This window comes from Coccinella septempunctata, chromosome 8 (assembly GCF_907165205.1).
Source record: "Coccinella septempunctata chromosome 8, icCocSept1.1, whole genome shotgun sequence".
In the NCBI taxonomy this organism is placed as follows: domain Eukaryota; kingdom Metazoa; phylum Arthropoda; class Insecta; order Coleoptera; family Coccinellidae; genus Coccinella; species Coccinella septempunctata.
The window spans coordinates 28,238,048-28,263,612 of record NC_058196.1 but is presented as its reverse complement, the minus strand read 5'-3'; the positions used below and the strand labels follow the sequence as shown (position 1 = coordinate 28,263,612).

Below are 25,565 nucleotides of genomic sequence, written 5' to 3'. Positions count from 1 at the left end.
TCCGGGTGGAATGGGAATTAGGAATTCAATTAAATCGAGACGTGATTCCGTTCGGCTCTCGGTATAATTAAAAAAAATTCAACTATTTGGATCCAGCAGTTGCGCGTTAACATGGCTGGATAATTGGCTGACAATTGCTATGTTTAGATGAACGGAAATTAACCACCTAAAAAGTGTCCTACCACTGTCAAATATTTCAATTTCAATAGGGAACACTCCTTTTGACCGAAATGATGTATTTTTTATGAAATATCTTTGAAACGTCACGTTTTGAAATAACCATTTCAACCGTTTCCCAAAAAAAAATTATTTTAGGCACTTAAAAATGAAAAATAAAAATGGGTATTCTACTCTGGTACACGTCTGTTAATTTGAACTATGTAATAAATTATAGTAGTGCCAGATTTCGAATTGTACTTGGGACCGACCCTTTCCAAGGTCCGTTTCTGAAGTGATATCTTCTGAATTTCGAACTGAATACGAATAATTACCCCATGCGATGTATTTGTGCGCCCTTCGCAGAACTTCTTTCTATTTCGTTTCAGTCTAACGTGAACACGAACAATATAAAAGTGAATATCACCTACAGATGTGCATATATAGAACCTCCACCCTAGAGTTACGATGAGTTGCAGATTAAAAAAGTTTTTCTGCTAACCATTCCCTTGTTTGGGTGAAATGAGTTTTTGTGAAGTGAGAAGGAAATTTTTCATTTGCAGACTCGAAACCCCATTACGATTCTGAACTCCCATGAACAATCGGGTCAACATCAGAATAGGAATACTTTGGGGTTTGTCCTCTCTGAGATTGACAGTTCATAATCCTGAGATATTAGGATTGGGAATATGCCAGTCTTAGTCTGAAAAAACATTCGTCCGTTTTCTTCAATAGATCGATTTGTAGACACTCACAATATGGAACTATAATGTTCTCAACAACAAAAAATGTTTTTTATCCAACCCCTTGCCAATATCCAGATAGAAATTTTATTGTGGGCTGTAATTCCAAGACAAGAATAGGCACTAAAACAGATATAAATTCGCCAGTTAGGAAAATATTCCGGATGGGATCGCCACCTGTTCTACTTCGAACAGGGGGAACTTATCGTCTTTATGGCAAATTTCACGCGTAAAAAGGCCCGTAGAACATCGAACTCTTCATCTGGTTAGGCAAAAAAAGAATCCAGCAGTTTGTGGCCTGCCTTGGGAATATTTCAGGGATTTTTATTTGCTCGTTCCAGACGTAATGTTGAACAGGTCGTGAGCTGTTGGAAATTATTTCCAGAGTTTTCTTTCCTTCTCTCCGATAACAATTTCCACCTTTTTACGACCACACTCATCAGCAAGCTGTTCGATACTAATAATAATAATAATAATACTACAGGCCTGATACCGAAGAAACTACTAGAGAACTTGAGAAAACTTCAGTTGGACGAAAATATTTATAAAGTCATGCAGAAGGCGGTACTGCTCGGAACGGCGAGAACTGTACGACAGGAAGTGCGGGTGGAGCAGGAATCCAACCTACAGCAGGGAGGCGAGGAGCGACCCGGACCCGACCACCACCACGAGCCCGAAAACCTGGAAAGGGCTCCAACAGAGCTTAATCCTTTTGATATCTGAGATATCTGGGATAAATGAATTTTCCTCTGGAGAGGAGTGTGAAAGCCGCAAGTGCTAGGGAAAAATACATATTTCTTGCACATGTCAAAAGGAACAATATAAAACAACACAATTTGTACACAATGTAGGTATAATACAAAATACATACACAAAAATACAAAAAAACTGTAGTTAGGAAGAAACCAATCGAAAGTCGAATTGCAAGAATTCATGGACACTATAAAATGCTCTCTCCAAAAGAAAAGACTTCATCCTCCTCTTGAACAACTCAACAGGCAGCGTCGCAAAGGAGGGCGGCAACCTATTGTATAACTTCACCGACAAATGAAATGAAATTTTTTCTAGGATCAGTATTTTGGGAAATAAATCACTTTTCAGTTTTTACTTTTCTGTGTCTTGTCTTTAATTGTTATGTAGGCATAGGAACGGCAAAATCTTAATCTGGCGCAGGCAGCCTATACCCTAGGAACGGCACTACCAATTAGTGTATTTGTTTCAAGAACAAGTATAATAAAAAATAAATAAAATGATATCAAAGTTCAATGATCATCTCATTCTCAATTGAAAAAGTTTTTTTCTGTTGTTCTGATGATGTGATGTGTATAGTGAGTTGTGATTTGATGTATATTTTTTAGTGCTCACATATTTTCATTTTGGAAACACAATGTTGAACCGTCAGTCCAGAAATATCAACCATAAAAATTCCATGGCCTACGTGGCAACGAGATTTTTGAACACATGTCATGTTGAATAGAGAATGACGTTTCAGTCATTCAAAATAACCATAATCGAGTACAAAAGCGAGCAAAAAACTGTACAAAAGCCCATTTTTCATCTGTTACAAATACGACGCTGGAAAAATACATATATACGAATAGTAATAAAACCAGAACACCCTTTGAATCTATACGACCGACAGGAAATGCATATGTGACATTTCGATCGTTGTCATGGTTGTCGAGCAGCTGATTGCAAAATCGAAAATATTCAATTTGTTGGCCGCCCCAAATCGCGGATTACTCTCGGGTCGCGGATTTTGTATCCGAATATCGAAACACCTCTCCATGAAGTGAAACGGAAAATTCGACGTCCATTGGAATTTTTCAGCAGAAAAATTCAATTTTAGCGCCGAAATTATGATGGAAAAGACCCCGATCCAATTATGGTAATCGAGTATTGGAATTTTTACTCCGATATGAAAATGACACGGTGGCTAAATGAGCGAAGATAGAACGAACTTTTGGGTTCAGGCCATTTTCCGACAGTCGGTGTGAGAGGGAGAAAAACAAATTTATTTTGCGGCTTTTAAAAGAGAAATCGTTAGTGTAACTAGTGAATTCGATGCGATTTCTGACTTCTTACAAAAAGAGGGGCCATCGTTGGTTGGGTTATGCGATACTGATGAGCTTAAATAGGAGCGAAACCAGTTTATCATATCATATTCATATCACTACCCTATTTGGTTGGTAGATTTTTGTCATGTCAATTCATTTTTTTCTTATTTTTTTATGTTGAAAGAATGTATCCTCCAATACAGAAATAGCATTGGACAACGCTGTAGATAGTGGGACTACAGACTGTTTGATTAAATGTAGTTCAGATGTCTTCGAAGAACATAATCATCAAAACTGTCTCTACAGGGTGAGTCTTTGACTAGTACAAATATTTTAAAAATAGATTCTTGAGGTCAAAAGAAACACTAACGAAGGATATTTTGAAAAAGTCTTAGCCTACTATAGAACCAAAAAAATTTCAGTGCCAAAATATTTTATTACCCAACATATTCTCCTCTTAATTGGATACATTTATTACAAAGAACCTGCAACGTCTCTAGACCTTTCAAAAAAAATGTTTCTTCTTGCTCTGCAAATCGGATCTCCGAAGCTTTTATTACCTCCCCGTTGGAAGAAAATTTACGACCCTTTAAACTTTTTTTCAGTTGAAGAAAGAGATGATGGAGCCGAATCTGGTGAATAAGGGGAGTATTCTAGTAATTCAAACCCTAAATTACGATTTTTTTGCATGGCAACTTGAGATTTGTGTGCAGGGACGTTGTCCTGCAAGAACAGAACACCTTTGGATAGCTTTCCGCGTCTTTTCTCTTCAATTTTTTCTCGTATGTTGAATAGTAATCTCTGGTTATCGTTCTACCCTTATCCAAAAAATCAATCATGATAACTCCATGGCAATCCCAAAACACTGAAGCAAGAACTTTTCCAGCAGATTTTTGGATACGAAACTTCTCAGGTCTTGGAGATTCAGAGTGTCGTTATTCCATCGATTGTTGCTTTGGTTCTGGATAGTAGGAATGTACCGAATTCCCATCCACAGTAACAATTCCGTTTAAGAAGTCTACATCGTTTTCAAATCTATAGCACAGATCGAACGCGATGCTTCTACCATTGCACGCCTTTGGTCAACATTCAAACATTTGGGAATTTATTTTGCAGTATGGAATATTCAGTGCTTCAGATATCCGCTTTCGCCCAATTCGACGGTCTGATAAAATCATGTCATGAACTGCATCGATATTTTCTGGACTGACACAGAAACTGGCCTCCCCGATCGGTCATCATCTTCAATGGAAAATTTACCTCTTTTGAAGCTTGCAGTCCAATTTTTCACGGTCGCATACGAAGGACATTGATCACCAAGGGTATAAAGCATATCTTCGTAAATCTGCTTACCTCGTGACCCTTTTAAATACAGGCACTTGATGATGGCTCGATACTCCAATTTTTCTATTTTCACAATTTCGGTGGACATCTTCTTTCTTTTAATTTATTGCGTAACTCTAGTTTACTTTTTTGACCTCAAGCTTCACAATGACACTTCTAATGAGTTATTGTTCGTTGCTATGATAACGCAATATTTTTTTTATGCATGGAACTAAATCTTAATACATCCTCGTATATCCTATACCATTTTTTTCCGATTCGGCCCTGATAAAAAGATATACAGCGGGTTTCATAAAACTTTGATTGCCTGATCAATGATTTGACAGTCACTCGATTTCTAAAACGAAATCACTGAAACCTTTTCATTTGTAAATATATTGTGGAAGTAGCAATTGAGAATAATTGATTGGACGTATATGAACATCATAATTCAATGCAAGAATAATATTCAGAATGAACATGACTGAATTATCGATTGAAAACAAAGTGACGTCTATTCGTCAATCAAGAGTTGATGCCCTGATCAAGCTTTATGAAACCCGGGGATAGCCTTTTTGAGTTTTCATAATGAGTTGAGCCATCTCTGGAGAAACAAAATTCTCTTCAGAATCTGTGACACTACACATCTATGGATCTTTTGAACAGAGTTGTATTCATCCAAAGTACTCAATTTTTCCATTTCACAGATACCTTTTTATTTTTGAACATCAAATTACTCGAAAAAGGCGCATTATACAAGAAAATATGAAGAATACTCTTATTTTACAAAACTTTCAATAATTCATCAGATAGCGTCAAACTCAGTTCCAAGAGTTGGGTTCTTTGGATTTTTGGTATTTTAAGTCTACGTAATGGTCATAATGAGAAAAACTGAGACGTGGGTGACATCTTGTTTTCGAAAAAGATTAATCAAACAAATGAAAAACTATAATCCGAAATTCATTTCATTCGATAAAACTGTTTATGAGATAGCATTGAAAATAATTTTTTTATGGTTTTTCAAGGACCTGTATCTTTTAAACTGAGCCGATTCGGAAAAAATTCCAAAGGAAAAAAGTTTTTCTTCTGAGCTGAAGAATCTACTATTAAATATTTGTACCAGTCAAAGACAATTTTTGTGAATCATAAACGATCAATATGGAAAATCTATTGAAAATACTGAATATCTCACGTACGAAGCGATGTGAGCTGTTTTATGCATGAACGTCATGCAGCAGAGATTCAAACGGGTAGACTTGAAGTTATGGGAAACCTTCCAGTTTTATTTCAGTAAACTTTATTGGACACGTTTGACAGACCGTTTCGAATAAAACTGGGTTCTTCATGACTTTCCGGGCACACGAAGATGTTCCAACATTTATATACGTTGTGTGTTTTGTTGGAACTGTTGGAATAGGAAAGCAAAGAGTTCTTTCAACAAGGTGGCGGCGTGAAAAATTGCTGTTTTGTGGAAGTTCCAGTTATCTTTCGAACGATATCTATGACCTCAATATGTCCATGACGAGTTTATGAATTTTTCATAACGCCGAAAGTTGTTCGGATATTTTGAGCGTGGCTCTTTGAAAAATGAGCTTTTCTATTTATGCGCATTTTATATCATTTGTTCGAGGTTTCTTTATTTGGGTATGAACCTTCTTGGGAGCACGATTGATGATGAAATTTTTCATGAATCTTAGGGCAGGTCTCGATATTCTTCCAATAAGCCCAGTTTGATGGTAATTATTCCACTCTATTCACTTTATCTCGTGGTATAAACCATATGATCTCGTTTAAGTGATACGTTCGGCTTTTGATTGAAAATAATAATAAATTCTTCAGTTGTGACAGGAAACGACTGACCTTGAAAAAGTTAATTCTGAAAGTTACCAATAAAATTGGTCTGAATTAGACAAATAATTAAAATCTAAATCAAAACACAAGTGTCATGAAAACTAATCGAACTACTAGTTGTGTAAATTTGGTGGTCTAAGCTGGGAAAATCTGTATAATCTCTGTATCTTTAATTCATTACAGTTTTCGGTCAAGTTATTCTTCCACAGATTCCTCTGGAACGCAGTTCGGATGTTACCACTCTCAACACATTTCTACTGAACCTGGGACAGAAAACAGTCCTCCAGACCCTATAATATGCAATTTAATACCTCGTTATTGCCCATTTAGGGTGGAAATTAAATCAGTGTTCAGTAATTTCAACGTTTATTGCAAGTGGGGGAAGCCAAACTATCACATTTCTGCTCTGCCGTCTCACCTTTGTGTTTAATATTCACACTTTTAGTGATTGTATGTTTTCCATGGATTATCGTGGAGTTTCCGCACTTAATACGGATAATCCTTAAAATGAATGCGAGTTTATTTCTAATTTATTAGGGTTAACTATGTGGATAATTAATTTTAGCTGATTTATAACAGGTCATTGATAACAAATGTTGTATAATTTACTTTTCCATTTATACCAAACTTGTTCCATATCCAAAATATGAATTTTTATTCTATTATTTCCAATACGAAATCCTTCTGTTGAAAGTTGTACTTTCTGAAAGTCATTTTCGAAAAACAATGAATTTCTGATCATCTGGTTTATCATACACGATTTCACATGGAATTCGTTGAAAATGTATTCTAATATACGGAATCAGATGACACGAAATCTTCAGTGCTTACTATTCTCAAGAAAAACTGTCGAACAGATCAATTTCTCAATCAAATTACGTAGCTGTAAATGTATACTTGAGGAATTTGTCATACACCCTCTGCAAGGGGTGGAAAATAGTTTTTTAAACTTTTCGTACCAGAATGTACCAGGATGTATTGATATCTAGTTAGTCTAGACCAGTTCCATGCATAACAAAATATTGCGTTACCATAGCAACGAACAATAACTCATTAGAAGTGTCAGTGTGAAGTTTGAGGTCAAAAAAGTTAACCAGAGTTACGAAATGAATTAAAAGAAAGAAGGTGTCCACCGAAATTGTGAAAATCGAAAAATTGGAGTATCGAGCCATCATCAAGTACCTGTATTTAAAAGGGTTAAGAGGTGAGCCGATTTACGAAGTTATGCTTAATACCCTTGGTGATCAATGTCCTTCGTATACGACCGTGAAAAATTGGACTGCAAGCTTCAAAAGAGGTAAATTTTCCATTGAAGATGATGACTGATCGGGAAGGCCAGTTTCTGTGTCAGTCCCCGAAAATATCCATGCAGTTCATGACATGATTTTATCAGACCGTCGAATTGGGATAAAACGAATATCTGAAGCACTGAATATTTCATATGAACGCGTTCATCATATAGTTCACGTCAATTTGGATATGAGAAAAATTGCTGCAAAATGAATCCCCAAATGTTCCTATGGATGAGACTTGGGTACATTTCTACGATCCAGAAACAAAGCAACAATCGATGGAATGGCGACACTCTGGTTCTCCAAGACCTAAGAAAAGAAAAGAAAAGTTCTTGCTTCAAGAGCTGTGGAGGTATAGTTTGCAGAGCAAGATGAATTTTTTGAAGGTCTAGAGACGTTGCAGGTTCACTGTAATAAATGTAACCAATTAAGAAGAGAATATGTTGAGTAATAAAATATTTTGATATTGAAATTTTGTTTGTTTCTATAGTAGGCTAAGAATTTTTCAATTTATCCTCGTATGCAAAACACCTCCATGTAAAATTGAAGCCATGAATTTATCTTCACCTCTCAAATTATTCTCCATATCAGAAGGGAATAGTTTCTACGTAAAGTAACGGTGGATATATACGTACTCGTAGACTATTTTAATGGAACTGCCGATGGGTAAAGAACAGTCTTGCATTTTCAAATATCCATTTCCGAGTTGGAATTGAGTTTTCTGTGAAATGAGAACAGAAATTCGAACTTTGAAATTGAACCCTATTCCGTATTCGATTAACGTGTATAAACAAGTATGTATGTAGGTACCTACGTGAAATCAGACATTCGATAAAAAAGTTATCCGATCGAACAAAATGAAATGCGGAATTAGAAATTCACGCATTTCGATCGAAAATAGTTTCATCAATATTCTAATAAACAGGGTGGACTGCGAAGCCCAACATATATTCGACGATATTGGAAATTGTTAATTGTAACCAATATTGCAAAGTCCGCTTGGAGAACATTGGAAAATTTATTACAATTACTGGCTCAATACAGGCCAGTACTGGACTACCGTTCTCATGTTTGATGTTCAATATAAAAGCACTAATAAGCACAGCAAAGTGGCAGTGGTAATTGATTGGTGGAGCTTCTGCTGAATCTGAGGATAGTCATGCCAGCTGATACCTACGGGGACACCAAAAAGGACATAGTAATGAAAAACACGTATGCAAAATCCAATCTGTTGTCTAGGAGAATTTTAGACTGAATTACAGTCGAGGGAATTCGTTGAAAATCTTGATAAAGAACATAACTAACTTCAAACCTTAGGAAGTGCATCGTATATCCGATCGCCTTCCAAACCTAGATGCTCCATCGTAAACTGGATCCACATAAAATCTAAGGAGTCGATTGCGAACTGTTCCAGAGCAGCCATAAAATCCTGCAAAATTTTCAATCGCCTTCAGTGTTCACCATATATTATCGACTGCTGAAACCTTACCTCCTCTGGCATTTCTCAGAAGACGATAAAATATCACCAGACAATTACCATATAATAAAGATCTGTAACTTTCAAGTTATACATCGTTGCAAAACGTACATATAACCAATATTCGGAGGGTATCTAGATGCGGTGTTGCAGAAGTAAAAATTTTATCTCCGGAAAGTAGTATCTCGTTTATCGAGGAGCTCAATATTGGATATTTTACTATGGTTCTGAGACATCGACGTTTTTACGATTTATCGATAAGAGTTCATTATTTCCTAAGAAAAATATACAAGGTGTTTTCAATGTGTCATGAAATTACCATGAGACGAAGAGTATCGACGTAATTTTTCAAAAACCTTCGCGTCATTTCTGCGAGGTTTTCCCTCTCATGAAACTCTTTCATCGACAGAACTAGCCGTAGTCAAAACATCGCATAAAATTCATTTTACCGAGACTGACAGATATTTACAGTTCGGAGATTATTCTGAGCCCTCCACTTTGAAGTGGAGGCCATCGTTTCATGAAGAAATGAGCATCCCTCAGCGGATTATGTTTGTCGACATTTCAGGATTAATATCTTTTTTCTCCTTTCGAAATCTAGGTTTTCCGAAGTATTTTTCTTTAATCAGGAGATTGTGACATTGAAGGAGGATTATTATCGAGTCCCCGCTTTTATTTTTACGTAATCTGAAAGTCCGCAATATCCAGTTTCCCGTTTGAAGTCGTATTAGAATGGAGAAGAACACAAAGACGCAGATTGAAAGTTCCAATGTGCTGGTTCGGTTTGGATATTGGGAATCGCTCTATGTTCTCCTGTCTTATTGGACTGTTTCAGGGTCATCCGAAACGGGTTTGATAAGAAATATTCCTAGGTCTGCTAATATTTTATACAGAGATGCTCTGTTTTAACACCACTACAATAACGCATTGTGTATAATTTTAAACTTTACTGTAGCTCACTCCAACAACTGGTGTTATCCAAAATTTCTCCCTGAATTCCTGATTGTTGGTATATGTGAGTCTATAATTATGGCTCCTTCGATCTTTTCCTAGTCGACGCTCCTGACCAACTCCGGTGGCCACGTATAGTACCTCGATTCTGCGGTGCTCTAGTTGACCGAAGCAGCAGCCCCACTCTCAGTGTTTTTCAGAAGCGAAAAACTACACATTTTCTTATCATTCTCTTTGTTAACTCTGTGGAATTCACTTCTCATTGTTCACATTTAGATTTGTAACACCTCTTTCATAGTTTATCTCATCAAATTAATATTATTCCAAGTCTTCTCAGTCAATTCTGGTGCTAGTTTGTTCATCTCACAAGGTAATGTACGCACCCATAGCAAAGTCTTCTCAAAATTATTAATTTCACCATTTTCATGTTCATTTTATTCTGATGAAATGAGTCCACGTGCAAGATATTTCAGAATATTCAAACAGATTTATTATCCTTGCTAGTACCGCTCAACTGAAACGTTGACCCGAGACAAATCGATCAAATGGCTTCTCAGGAATAATAATTTCGTTGTATTTTATAATTTACAAAGATTTTCAGACCTCTCTAGACTTCTCACATGAAAATGGGTATGTAGCACCAGAATTGAATCTTCTCAAGTCTTTCTCATTGATAATGAATACTGATATACTGTCTACCCATGCTAATTTCTTCTAGTTGAATCAGTTCATTTCATTTCTCAGCCAACTTAACCGCCTGCTCAATTACTTATGACTAATTACTGTTGTCGAGTTTCAGATGAATGAATCCTCATGTTCTCCAGGGTGGACCCTGGATTTAGTAGTTTTCCTTCAGAACACGATGTGAACTCTCAACTATGGTTCAAAGATTAATGTTAAACTATGATACAGGTTGATACTCTGTCGTTCATGGCTCCACCCAGGAGAGCCTGCTCTGGTAATTGAGCACACTCAATTGTAACTTGTACTCTCATGATATATTCTCACATTCATTCATCTTGCTCGATGAACATGTTAGTTTTCAGCCTTCTTGCTTCTCGAAACCAACGATTAGTGGTTTCCCTCTTAGTACTCTCGATTTGCACCTCTCATAATTTATCAATTGTATCTGCTGTTTTTCTGATGGACGTTCTAATCGTGCTTACTTGTAAGCAGTCTGTAAATGTTGTATTCATTGATACATTTCAGCACTCTTCAAGACCAACGTAATGTATAATAATTATACTATTCCTGCTCTTCTCAGATTAATTATGATTGATCTTCTTATTTTATTAATTAACTTTGATCTTCACCCCCGATTTTGAACAAGATTCGATAGCACATTTGTTGAATCATAACAAGGAACTCATCTAATTTCGATGCTAGTAGGTGGATTTCAAAATGCGATATCATAAAATTACTTTTTCGCTTCTCAAGGGACCAGAATCTCCAGTGAGCACATTCGAATATGTAGAAGCAGAGCTCAAAGCCCATTCCACAACCCCCAAGCGATCGAGAGCTCTCTCCTAGCAGGAAAAATTGGTCAATCGAATCACCATATTCAAATCCACCAACTCAGTGCGAAAAACGAATACATCTCCCGGATTCTCGCACCTCCAACGCATTTCGACATTTTTCAGACCCGTTCCATGCCTAAAAAGAGTCGAAATCACACAAGGCTCAAAGAGCGGCACTCACCTTCTACGTGTAACCAGACGGCATAATTAATTTTGGGTTCGGTGTTGACCTGACATTCGTAGACCCCGGCGTCCCTCCTTTGCACGAATTCCACGTGCAAATTCCAGTCGTCGCTGTGCTCCGGGTGATGCACGCCAAACCGCCCGTCTCCTGTGTACGTGTGGATTCCGGACGTTAATATATGGAGATCCCGTTTCCTCATCCAAGAGACCTGAAACAAAAATCGAGAAGGTTGTAGATTAGGAATCGGACGAGGAGTAATTGCAGTCGAGATACAGAGCGAATTTAAGCGAATGAAAAGTGGATCCCATCTCGAACTCGTTCACCAGCCAGCACCAAGACTTACACTCAACAGGCAATGAAATCGGGGCGCCGTTTTAAAACTAAGGTATTGCAGGTTGGGGAAACAAAGCACGGTTTTGGGAAACGGTTGTCTACTTTGTTTTCTGCTTCCAACGTGTTTGCACGCCAACCAGGAATCTTAGTTTCTCAACAAGAAGAATAAGGGAAAGTGGCGCAAAATGGTTGCCTACTCAGGTTTATGATTATCTGCTGTTATTGGAAAATGAGTATACGTACTTCGGCTTCAAAAGTTACATGTTCACAGGCCAGCAGAAGGTACAACGCTAGGATTCAGTTCTCCGCTATATGTGTAACGTGGTTACCTCGGAGAAAACTTATCTCGAGCGCCAGCTATTCTTTTCACTAGGAAGAATAGCAAACCTACCAGAGTAGTTGCTAGTCGGAGACAGAGTCCGCTGTTATCTAGGGTGGTAGCGATAACGAAGTAGTCAAAATCAAATTATCTACTAGTTTATTCACACCTTCGGAAACTGATTAGATGTACAACAGAGATATGGGTAGGTACGAAATATGAGCGAATCTATCAGCAAACATACATTCGGGAAATTCTATCCGGCCACGAGCACTTTGTGAAGTTTATACCGGGTACAGTGAAAAATTAAAGGTTGTTGCCAATCAGAACTGACGAAATGGATACTAAGGATGACCTCGCGAAGTGAAATGACTTGCTATACGGTATCGGGATGTAATTAATGAAAGAAACACAACCAGCGCTACCCCAAGGGCTAACGCTCCATGACTGATAGCGAAGAAAAGGTCTATTTTTAGCGCAACTACGGGATTTCACTGACGACGGGCGGTATCTCTTATTCTCTACCCCAAGGGCTTACGCGCCATGACTGATAGAAAAGAAGAGATTTCGGATTCAACACTCATGACGCGGAACGCGGACAGGGGGGTTGACGGGACCTTCCCCTCAGTACCCCAAGGGCTTACGCGCCATAACTGATAGCGAAGAGAAAAGTCAAACTCGCGAAACAGGGTATACAAATACCCGATTCGTACGATAAAATACAACAGAAAGCGATACAATACAGCAGTGTCAAAGAAGTAACCGGTGTATGTCTAATTAAAAAACTGAACGGTAAAGACGGGGATCTACCTCCTTTATTTCAGGCACTCGCGGAAACTGGAAGATCATTACATATGGTTTCGTATTTTAAGAGGCTTTCGCATCGCCTGTCAAAAAACTTTCAGTAAGGTGAGAACTCGGACATGACAGGGTTGTTTATCCAATTTCATCATGTTTTTACAAGGTGCTGCATCGTTTTCAGAAATAAAAAAAGGACGAAAATGGCCTTGAACCATACCATAAACAAGTTGCATTATTCTAGTGTCCTTTAATGCTTTCGTTTTAGTGCCTCTTTCAATTGAAGAGATAATCAAGTAGTTCTTCAATACAAATCTTACTTAAATGAAAAAAACTATAGTTGAAAAACAGAATTATATGATTTCAACTAACATAGGTTGTTTAACCACGACACAACACGTGTTTCGCTACGGACATAGCGTCTTCAGGTGAACAATAACGAGTCCTTATGATTCCTCTACGTTGAGATTTAGTAGCGTGCATCTTCTTGAACAATTAATTCAAATTCGTGGAATGCTTGAATACTCGTGGGTATCATTGAATAGAAACGTGAAATAATGGGGTTCTGACGAATAAATTCCTCCTTTTGTTTCTACCTTACATCTTAAAACCTGAGAGGATTACTCCAAAAACAATTAAGACACCGAAGACATTCCTCTGAGAAGCTGAGGTTCTGGATGAAATACTTGAAACTAATTTTATTACTATATGAATTCTCCATGCCGAACAATCAGGCCATATTATGTAAGAATCGGTGGTATGTAATTGTGGTTTCAATTAGGTACCTCAGAGATCAATCCACAATATGATGAGCGATGTTTTTCTTATGCATTATATTTTCACTTATATTTTCTTAACACCTCGTTATTATTGCCTATTCCATTGAGTAATTGGGGACTCTTACACAGCGAGTTTCCCAGCTTACCGAAGAACACTCTGTATATTTTAAACCCTGAGATCCAATCCCCTGAGTTACCCCAACCCAATTAGCAACCACTTCGATGTCTTTTCTTCCGTTTGCCCTGCTGTGGACAGCTAATGAGTTTTCCATTTCTGACGGTGCTATTTGTTCATCCCGAGAGAAATGAACACAGCATGAATGAAAACCTGTTTTATATTGGAACTAAGTCCCTCGGTCCATCGTTGAAACAGAGATACGAGGAAATAATGAGCTCGTGAAGGTGAGAAGCGTTTGAAGCTTTATTCTCGAGAGTCTTCATCGACTTTTTTCATGCTTAATTGAGGAAATTGTTGCTTCTTGACGTAATAAAGAGTTGCCCTCAAACCACAGTTTGATTACAATCACCAAGTAGGTCTCTTTAAAGGTGATTTTTTTTTCTACGGAAGGTAGAACTGGTCAAAATGAAGTCTTTTCCTTGAAATGACCGATCTATATAAAACTGTACAAATGGCAGTTGTGGCTCATGTTTTCCTCTTGAATAATAGCTAATACAGTTAAACAATGTATAAAACAGATAAATTATTATATAAGTTCATAAAGGGTTGCTCATGAGTATTGTTTCTAATATTCTAAGTCTAACTAAGTTGAGTAATAAAATAAATAGTATAGATTATTTTATGAAATTTCGAATCTCTTTTTTGGAAATTATACAGTACATTTCAGATTCAGTATTTCACTCAGGTTTGATATTCTCTTTAGTTCAATTTTATCAGATTATGAGAGACAATAGCTTGAAAAGTCACAATAACCCTATATGAATGAAAGAATAGATGAAATACGAAATATTTGTGGAAAACTGCTTGTCTCCTGGGATGCACTTGCTTATTTCTCATTTCAGTAATTGTTGCTCTAGACCAGATATGTACTAGGTACACACTGCTTCGAGATACAAGCGAAGTATACAATACTTGCTTTGTTGAAGTATGGAAATAATGTATGTGTACCTTGCTTCAGAATGAATAAGGTAAACATGAACGTGCAGTTTTATATAATTGAATACTCTTTCATGAACGAATAATATTGGATGGACATGAATAAGTGAAATATTGGACACGCGTGTTTAACATCGTCATTTCTGATTTTGACTTTCAGTGACAGCATAGAAAAAACGTAGCGGGGGAGAACGAGGAAACTTTCGAATTTATCGAGTGAGGTAACGATTTAGATCGTAACATTTGTTGCCTTTTGTATTATTGGCTGTTATGTGTATGAATAAATTTCGTTTTGAATCGTTATTTGTTGACCCTGTATATGCAATGCGAATATGATTCAGGCACTCTCGAATCTACCTGGTTAAATAATTAACTACTACTGTACCTATTTTAGAGCCTCTGATATTGATATTTCAGTTTCAGAACAATGAACGAGAACATACACTGTACAGCGGTTATTTATTTGTGAGCAGATTAATTATTGTGAACGTGATTCTTCTTTTTTGTGTTGTTGAATGTACAAACACAATTCATTCTGGAGGACACATGTCCTATCTATCAGAAAATTGGGCGGTAAAGTGGTCCATGTTAACAGAACCCTTCCTGGCAGAATTTACATTCTGTTGCATATTCCAGTCGAATTTGCGCCTAACTCAGAATGAGGCCGATGGATTGCCACACAGTTTGATTCATTGCGTTTTCCATATCTTAATTAGGGACCCCGAGGGTACAGCAGAAGTTTGTAATTTGTTGACTGCTGAGATATAATCCATTTTAAATTGGAAATAATCAGTTCGGATGATAACACTGGAGAATTGTACTGATTCGAAAATGATTTGACGCTATCTGGACGATAATTGGAAGTGGTAATCCTCAAGATTTTACGAAATTCAGCAATTGTGTACTGAACATTCTCTAGCACTAAAAACCGACTACATTCTGGCCAATGAGAACACATTTGACAATGAGATGGCGCTGAAAACGTACTGTCAATACAGAAAAACTGTTTAAGAACAGTTTTCCCTTTTATAATTGAAGGGCGCGAAATTCGAATTCTGTTCCTTGTATTTAATTTTGTTGAGACCGGAAAATAATTCTTGAGCTACAAAACAAAAGTATGGTTTGGTTTTGTGATAAGAATGTTACTTTTCATCTGAACATTGTTTGGAATCAAGTGATATCAATGAAAAATGCTTTTGGATATGCTATATTTTTATTTGCAATTTATAAAAAATTTACAAAAATTGAAATTATGGGCAATAAATGAAGCTTTCACTAGGACACTAAAGTATATGGTGATTTGCTATACTTCGAATGTGTTATTTCTGTGCAATAGAATCAATATACCATAATAGCATACACATTTCAGTTACTTACATATTTTTTTTCATCATAACTTACGCTCTTTAAAATGTCGGGAAAATTGGTAGGCCATAACAGCTGAAATAAATTTTTTTCGTCAAAACTGAGCTCAGATTTAGAATCAGAGATCTCGAATTATGCAGAAAATATGTACGAAACTTCAATATCTGAAACTTGGATTTTCGATTTCGATCGAAAAAAACTACATCATGAAAAATTTTCGACCAAAATGCTTTTTTTTTCGTATCGTTTTGAAATTCCGAATATAGATTAATTGAGCTCTTCTCTATCAGAAACTGCAATCCGTTCTTCTTCAAGTGAATTATTTTTATTTTTACGCCCTCTTGAAGGTATGAAAAATTGTTAGGCCATAAAACCCCCCCCATACACACACATACACACACATACACACACCACACACACACACACATACACACACCACACTCACACACACCCCACACACAAACGCCTCACGCACACACACCACACTCACACACACCCCACACACAAACGCCTCACGCACACACACAAACACACCTATCCCACACACACCCCACACAAACACACACACACTCGACACTCGACACCCGACACTTGACACTCGACACTGGACACTCGACACTGGACACTCGAAACTCGACACTCGACAATTGACACTGGACACTTGACACTCGACACTGGACACTCGACACACGACACTCGACACTCGACACTCGACACTGGACACTTGACACTCGACACTGGACACTCGACACTCGACACTCGACACTCGACACACGACACACTACACTCGACACTCGAAACACACACCCTGCACCCCACACACACACACGCACACACAAACACACCCCACACAGACGCACACCACACACGCACACCACACACACACCCTGCATACTTACAGAATTTTTAGAACCACAATTGAAAATAACCTTGCAGAGGTATACAAGACCAGTATATGTTAGTCCGTCAGTATAGTTTCTTTATGCTTTTCTTATGATCTCTGTATGGTTTGATCTCTTCATGACACAATATAAAAATTGAAAAATGAATGAACGAAACACTCACAGCAGGTTTCATAAAACTTTGACTTTCCAAACAACAATTTGACAGTCAATCGATTCCAGAATCGAAATCAATAAAACCTTTGCATTTCTGAATATATTGAAGGAGTAACAATTGAGACTCTTTGACCCGTATAAAAGTCATAAATTCCCCAAAATGGGCTCTTCATGCAAGGGATGCTTTCTGCATACAACAATTTACATGGATGAACAGTACTCATGAATGACATGTTACCAGATTTAATACTGCAATCTGCAATAATCAGCAACTAGAACGAGCTAGATAGACAAAAGGCGGTACGACTATCAAAACATTCAAAACCTTCCTGATAAAAATGGCCACCTGGAATTTTACATCATTACATATGTTTTTGCAAATAGCCCTCGAATTAATATTTTAACCATACTTCTGTGTCTTAGAGACACATTTTATACTCAGATGGCGCTCACATCACTTTAGTCGCTTCGTGTCCCATCTTTCTACTCTATGATATTTGAAACCAAGTTGACTGACAGATTCACCCTTATTTCTATGAGTTTTTTCAGGTATATCCTCTGGAACAAAATTTCACCAGAGTGACGCACTTTGGCTCGACATAACCGTACGAGAAATGAGGATTCAATCTTCTTTCCTATCACTCAGTTCATAGGAAACACTTTATTCGATTCCTTGATTAAGGAAGCGGAGGGAAAGAGCCATCCATCCATGGAATTACACTGGAACTCGATGAATGAACAGAATTTCCTGATGCGTCGACCCTTCCGGTTCTCCTCGACCATAATAAATCCAAAACATGGGATAATTTGTGCTTGGGCTTATTCAATAACCAGGAAGGAATGTGACCTCTGTGAAAAATGCGACCGAACAAGTTGTAACAGAATAAGAATAAACGAGGGAGGACCGGCCTATAATCGTTTTTTATTTTGCTTTTTTCGGATGGCCTTTGAGGAACAGATCCTCCGGTAAATTTCATAATCAGCTTCTTCTGCAATGAGTGATTGAGTTTGAAAACTCTCTACAGCTAATCGACCATATATACAGGATGTCTGTAAACAAATGCAAAGGACTCTGGGAGATGATTCCTCGATGGAAATAGGCAGGGGTAGTCCTATGAATTTTTTTGGAATCGATCTCCCTTCCAAGATACAGCCTTTGGAAGGCGATGACGAGTTGACAGTCTTTAATTTTTTTTATGGGTTCCATAGAACACTGAGTCATAAAACTATACATAATATGAAGAACTAAGTAGATGTTTCTCACACAATTTTCTTAGATCCCACAACTTTATCATTTTTTACTAGTTTCATTTAGGAATCCAGTAAGGGGATGTAGCATATTCTTAGATACCGCAGTATTAAAGTTCCCAAGGAACTTTTTGGAGTATTCCAGTCTCGGAAAATTCCCCCAGAGTTATTCTCTTCCGGTTTTTCCTTCTCCTGAAACTTCCTCTCATAGGTACATTTTTTTATACCACAGAAATATTTCAGGCCAATAAAATGTGTTTGCGCTCCTTTCCTGGCAAGTCTATTGGCCTTTTCATGATGATGAGGGTTGCCCCAAAATGTTATTGTTGACGTTGTATAATTTAGATTTATTGTAGAAAAAATTAGGCTATTTCCATAGTTTTTCATCATTCTCTGGAATAAACTAAACGATAACATAGTGAGACGTGAATTCACCGAATAAGAGAATGAATCAAAAGCATAACACAAGTCGATTTGAATATAGGGTCTTCAGCTTCAGACCCTGTTTCAACAAATATGACGTTAAGTGTGCTTGATGAGAATTCGCATTTACAATTTTCTCAGATCAGCCAAAATTTCGAAATCAAATTATTCCACGGGAAACCGGACACATGTCTGATAATTTCGTCAGATTATTATATAATGTAGACCTGAGGATTACGTGGCTTTCCCTGCAGCGGCCCTGCTGCTGCTGACCCACTGTCCAACAGAGTGTCACTCTTATAAGCCCGATTAAAGGTGTTTGTACGCGTCTGTTAAATCTCCGTGAGCATACACATACATGTAAGTGGACAAAACAAGGGGATGTCGAGATCACTCAACAAAATAATTACCAAGATAGGAATTGGCATTTCAACTAACTTGAATTATCCTTTTTCATTCTATCAGACCAAGTGACGTTTTACCTACTAATTTCAGCTATGCCTTAACTTTCAATTTGCAGACTCGACTATAATGGGCAGTTTTCGTCCCTAATAGATAAATAAATGTTTCCGTCTCCATTTTCAGTATAGTTGGGGAGCCAACGATGCACTTTCACAGTGTTTCATTAAATTTATAAATGTCTTAAATTATAGTACCTTAGTATATGACTAAAATACAAAAAAATTTGTGTGGAGGTGTTGAAGATGATAACAAGGCATTTTTATAAAATATCTCCCTTCCTGTACCTCTGATCGTTTCTGTATTCATTATGAAAGTTGTAGATAATAAAATTCTTCACAACCTTTGTCTGAAGCAATTTTTCATACGCGTAACCGTTTCCGAGCTAGAGGATGATGAGGGCGAGGAGCTTAGCCACACATGAAAGAGGCCAAGGTCAATATAGAAAACCAGTGTGATGAACATTCAAACATAGAAAAAAAAATTATCTATTGAGAAAAGTCCACTAACAATTGTAATCGGGGAAAAGGCAATCATTTAATTGCCTCAGAATTAATATGGAATTAATACTCAGCCGAAACCAAAAAAAAATACTCCCAAAACATATTATATCTGCATCCGGGGGAAACTAGATTGCCCATATAGATAGAAAGGTGGGAAAAGATGGAAAAATGTATTTCTCAACGGTATCAGACGGTAAAATTTCCCCGGGGCGTTATTTGAAGCGCCGATGAAAACACGGCAATACAACCGGATCCTGCAAAAATTCCACCACGGGTTTCAGCCCTGAGATGCACCGTGAAAACATCAACCCCAATTCTGGGAATTATGTTCATATTTATAGAGAAATTCCCAGCGGAGAAACGGCTACCGAAGATATGTTCAACATTGTTGGATTCGCATGATCCGCACTCGTACATAACCAACGTTTGATGTTCGGACACAAGAATAGCTATTTGTTCATTCATTGCTGTATCCCGTTACTGGGAATAAATCTACAAAAAGACGTAAAAAAAAGCAGACTTATAATTGTAGGGCTAATTGCGACTGTGTGCCCTCCTGTGACTGAAGATACCCAACCGGGACCTACAGATCCTTCCACACTCCGAGCATGGATAGTCACCAACCAGATCTGGCCGCCGCTGTATTCTTCTCGAGTCTCCATTATAACTGTGCACCATAGACCTCCACTGAGACCTGTCTAATGCTAGTTGTTCCCAGTTATGATTGGCATTAACTGATTTTAGGGATTTCTGTAGTGTATCCTTAAACCGCTTACACTGGCCTCCTGGTTTCCGAGCTCTCTCTGTCAATTCGCCGTACAGAGCTATTTTGGGGAGTCTTGTGTCTTGCATCCTCAGAATGTGGCCGCTCCATCTGAGTCGGGCCCTCGTTACTTGAGTCTCAATTGTTGTACAACTTGCGCGTTGGAAGACTCCTGAAGTCGAAACTTTGTGGAACCATCTGATAAGCATTATCTGTCTTAGATGACGCTGTTGCGTTTGTTCAAGCTGTTTAATATGTCGCCTGTAGGGCGTCCAGCTTTAGCTTCCGTAAAGAAGCGTTGGGAGGACCACTGCTTTGTAAACAGCTGTCTTGGTCTTCAAATTGAGGTGGTGATTTTGAAACACTTTGACCTTTAGCTTCCAGAATGCTCGTGATGCCGAATTGATACGGTTGTGCATTTCCGTGTCTAGGTATTATACAGGTGCTAGGCACTTTGATTCGTTACCTACTCTTCGAAAATCATTTTATTAAAAACTTTTCATCTGTTACTTAATGTTCATTTTGTTCTGTATTGTTCTATGTAAAAAAATTGCAATCGAAATAATGAAAAGAACAAATATTTATCAATAACTTAAAAATATCATCTCTGTATAACATCATTATGTATACAGCATGAGTTTTTCACCCGTACAAATATTTTAACATTAGATTCTTGAGGTCAAAAAAACACTTTCTTTTTCTACCATTTTTTCCGAAAAGGCTCGGTTTGAATGATACAGGCTGTTGAAAAACCATATAAAAACGTTATTTTTATTTATCTCACAAACGGTTGTATCGAATGAAATGAATTTCGGAATATAGTTTTTCATTTATTTGATTAATCTTTTTCGAACACCCAAGTCTTCCAGTTTTCTTGTTTTAACCATAACATACCATGAAAATACCAAAAATTTAAAGAACCCAACTCTTGAAACTAAGTAGGATGCTATCTCATGAATATTCGAACGTTTTGTAAAATGAAAGTATTCTTCATATTTTCTCGTATAGTGCGCTGTTTTCGAGTAATTTGATGTTCAAAAATTAAAAAGTATCTGTGAAATTTGAAAAATTGGGTACTTCGGTTGAATACAACTCTGTTTAAAAGATTCATAGATGTGTAGTGTCACAGATTTAGCTAGTTATTCTGAAGGTAATTTGGTTCTTCTAGGGGTGGCACAGCTCATTATGAAAACTCAAAATGGCTAAATCTTTTTATCAGGGCCGAATCGGAAAAAATTGTGTAGGAAAAAAAGTGTTTCTTCTGATCTCAAGAATCTACTGTTGAAAAATTCGTACGAGTCAGACTCTCTCTTATGTATTTCAGAGCAACTCGTTTGAATCTAAAGCAGTCTTCTTTTATACAGGTGAATTAATTTATTTTGAGAAAATGCCCGGACACGCCATTTTTGATTCAAGGGAGACAACTTTCAAGATCGAATTTACAGCCATATTGTTGCAACCCAAACCCAGTTTTGAATAGGGAAATGGTGGTCTTTCTATTTTGAGTTCAGCATCGAGAGGCTTTGCTACTATCGCACAACTTGTTTCTGTAACAGTAAACTATAATTTGTTCACAAAATAACAGAAATGTATTCCCGGAAAAGATCTTATCGAACTCCAATCCATTCATTTCGTTTCAATGAAAGTGATTTGGCGTGTTTCGTTATCGGCAAATCGAGTCGCACGAGGAACTGGTAAATTACAGACAATTTTTATGCGGGAGAAACATGTAGGCCTATCGGGGGAAAGTTAGATAACGATCCTAGCTCGACGGCCATTATCCACGTGATTGAAACATCGCGAAAATGAACATTTCCACACACGAAAGTGTATTCGTCGTCGTTATAATTCAAATCTGATGAAGAGCACCCTGCAGCCCTATTAATAACTTCATATGTAAAGGAAATCCAATTTCAATCTTTCAGTTGGGAAATTTATGGAGCCGTTAAGATTTATATCATGACATGCATGGGCCACGCGGATATCCAGGATATACTGCTATGATTTTCATGCGCTTTTCGAAATGAGGAATTTCAAGTGTCGATCGGATGAGTTTTCCTAATCGAATATCGGATTTTGGAATCAATTCGAGGGGGAGTCGGGTAAACGAAAAGATTTTGTGGTTCACGATAGAAACAATTTTCAATTTCCGAAGACAGAGATAACATTCCAAAGAACTCTTCAAACGGGGCATAATTTTGAATGTACATGTAAGAAGTACTTAGTCCTAGAATTTTTAGAGCTCTGCAAAAGTGAAGTTGATTTTTTTTGCACATCTCACCGTAGGTCATCAGAGGACGGATTCTTCAACGACTGTTCACACTTCTTGTAATAAATATTGAAATTTCATCGAGCTGGGTGCAACAGGTCGGTCTTGACGACTTTTCAACTTTTTGGGAATTTTTGGAAGGTCAACTTTCGATACGCGTATTTCCCAGAAAATCAGCGCAGATTTTAATGTCATATCTACATACGAGGATATATTGAAAAATTCTCAGCCTTCTATAGAACCAAACAAAATTTCAAAGTCAAAATATTTCAGTTCTCAACATATTCTCCTCTTAATTGGATACATTTATTGCAGCGAACCTGCAACGTCTCTGGACCTTTCAAAACAATGTTTCTTCTTGTTCTGCAAACCAGACCTCAACAGCTTTTATCACCTCCTTGTTGGAAGAAAATTTACGACGGTTTAAACTTTTTTTCAGTTGAGGAAAGAGATGATAGTCGGATGGAGCCAAATCTGGTGAATAAGGGGAGTGTTCTAGTAATTCAAACCCTAAATCACGAATATTTTGCATGGCAACATGAGATTTGTGTGCAGGCACGTTGTCCTGCAAAAACAAAACATCTTTGGATAGCTTTCAGCGTCTTTTCTCTTCTATTTTTTTCCCGTAGAGTGGTCAATAATGTCGAATAGTAATCTCCGGTTATTGTTCTACCCTTATCTAAAAAATCAATCATGATTACTGCATGGCAATCCCAAAAAACTGAAGCAGGAACTTTTCCAGCAGATTTTTGGACACGAAACTTCTTAGGTCTTGGAGAACCAGAGTGTCGCCATTCCATCGATTGATTCTTTGTTTCTGGATCGTAGAAATGTACCCAAGTCTAATTCATAGTAACAATTGGGTTTAAGAAGTCTACATCGTTTTCAAATCGAGCACAGATCGAACGCGATGCTTCTACTCTTGCACGCTTATGGTCAACATTCAAACATTTTGCAGCAATTCTTCTCATGTCCAAATTGACGTGTACTATATGATGAACACGTACGTATGAAATATTCAGTGCCTCAGATATCCGTTTTAGCCCAATTCGACGGTCTGATGAAATCATCGGTCATCATCTCCAATGGAAAATTTACCTCTTTTGAAGCTTGCAGTCCAATTTTTCACGGTCGCACACGAAGGCCATTAATCACCAAGGGTATTGAGCATATCTTCGTAAATCTGCTTACCTCTTGACCCTGCTTAATACAGGTAGGTACTTGATGATGCCTCGATACTCGAATTTTTCGATTTTCATAACTTAGGCGGACATCTTCCTACTTTTAATTTATTGCGTAACTTTGGTTTGCTTCTTCGACCACAAACTTCACACTGACACTTCTAAGGAGTTATTGTTCATTGCTATAGTAACGCAGTATAGAACTGGTCTAGGCTAACTAGATATCAATACATCCTCGTATTCTGAAAGAGCAACTCTTCTAGTAACAAATCCCGAAATTTCATCTAGTTCCTGAAACTTTTCAGGGTCTTCACTCCCAATCTCTGAAAACAAATCAATTAAAAAATGAAAAAAACGATTTGCGCCTACGTAAATTCTTGCACTAATTTGTCAGGAGCAAATCAACTAGAGAAAATTGTTGCTTGACAATGAACTGAACATAAAGAACTGAAATTATAATTTCATATTGTAACGTTTCGGAGTCTATATCAGACTCCTACATCTAGTTCGTTGCAACCGTTTGGTCTTGACGATGTTTCAACTGACCCCATGTTTTTGGGAAATTTTGAAAGGACAATTTTCGACACGCGTATATTCCAGAAAACCAGATTCCAGCTGGAACCGCCCTTGGTTCAGGCATAAGAAGCCTGTTCGTTGTAGACAATTACTGTGTATATAGGCAGTGGCATCCTCCACCTTCTTGATAACACAACAGTCTACTATGACGCCATTATACTTGTATCCAGACCCTAAAAACTGCCTTCATAGGAAAAAATTAGTAACGGAGAGCATATGGAGTATATTAATCGGGAACACGTCAATATAATTTCTTCTGATTCCGAACATCAGCCACCAACAAGACCCCGATCCAACAACGACCCATATACAAACAAATGCTACGAATTAGCCCGCAAATCGACGCAGCATCCACTGGCAGCTCCGCGGGCGCAACTCCAGAAATCCATTAAAACGAGCGGAACGCCAAAGAAGAAACGTTTTACAAAAATGAAATTTCCGCGAACTGCGACCGTAATTGAATACAGTTCCGACGCGGAATAAACAAAGACGCAGAAGTTATGAAGTTGCTTTCGCTCCGACCCAGTCCGGATAATATACGTTTTATGTCCGTAACAGAAAAATGATAAACATATCAACCCCCCTTTTATTATGTGGGGTGTTCTAGATCGTAATTTCGCCTCGGAAAGTTGGCCGCCTTGTCTGGGCTTCGCGCTGGCTGGCGCTCCAGAGATGAAGGATCAGCGGCGTTCCCCAGCTTCTGTTCTTATTTAGCGGTTCGCAATGACCTAGGACGTGAAGAATGATCTCTGCTCTATTACTGCATTGTGCGCCGGGCACAATGGGGCTTTGTGGGTTATGTTGTCTGGGATGCAGATGCTACTGT

The 25,565-nt window shown here is 37.8% G+C and overlaps 1 protein-coding gene across 1 annotated transcript in view; it reads right to left on the bottom strand.

The window, feature by feature from the left end:
* The window catches only part of LOC123318396 (transmembrane and immunoglobulin domain-containing protein 1-like), a 54,279-nt gene that overhangs the window by 14,046 nt on the left and 14,668 nt on the right, over positions 1-25,565 (bottom strand). The window contains exon 3 of the mRNA XM_044905007.1: positions 11,549-11,759. Coding sequence (XP_044760942.1) covers positions 11,549-11,759 — 211 coding nt within the window. The remainder of the gene's footprint in view (positions 1-11,548; positions 11,760-25,565) is intronic.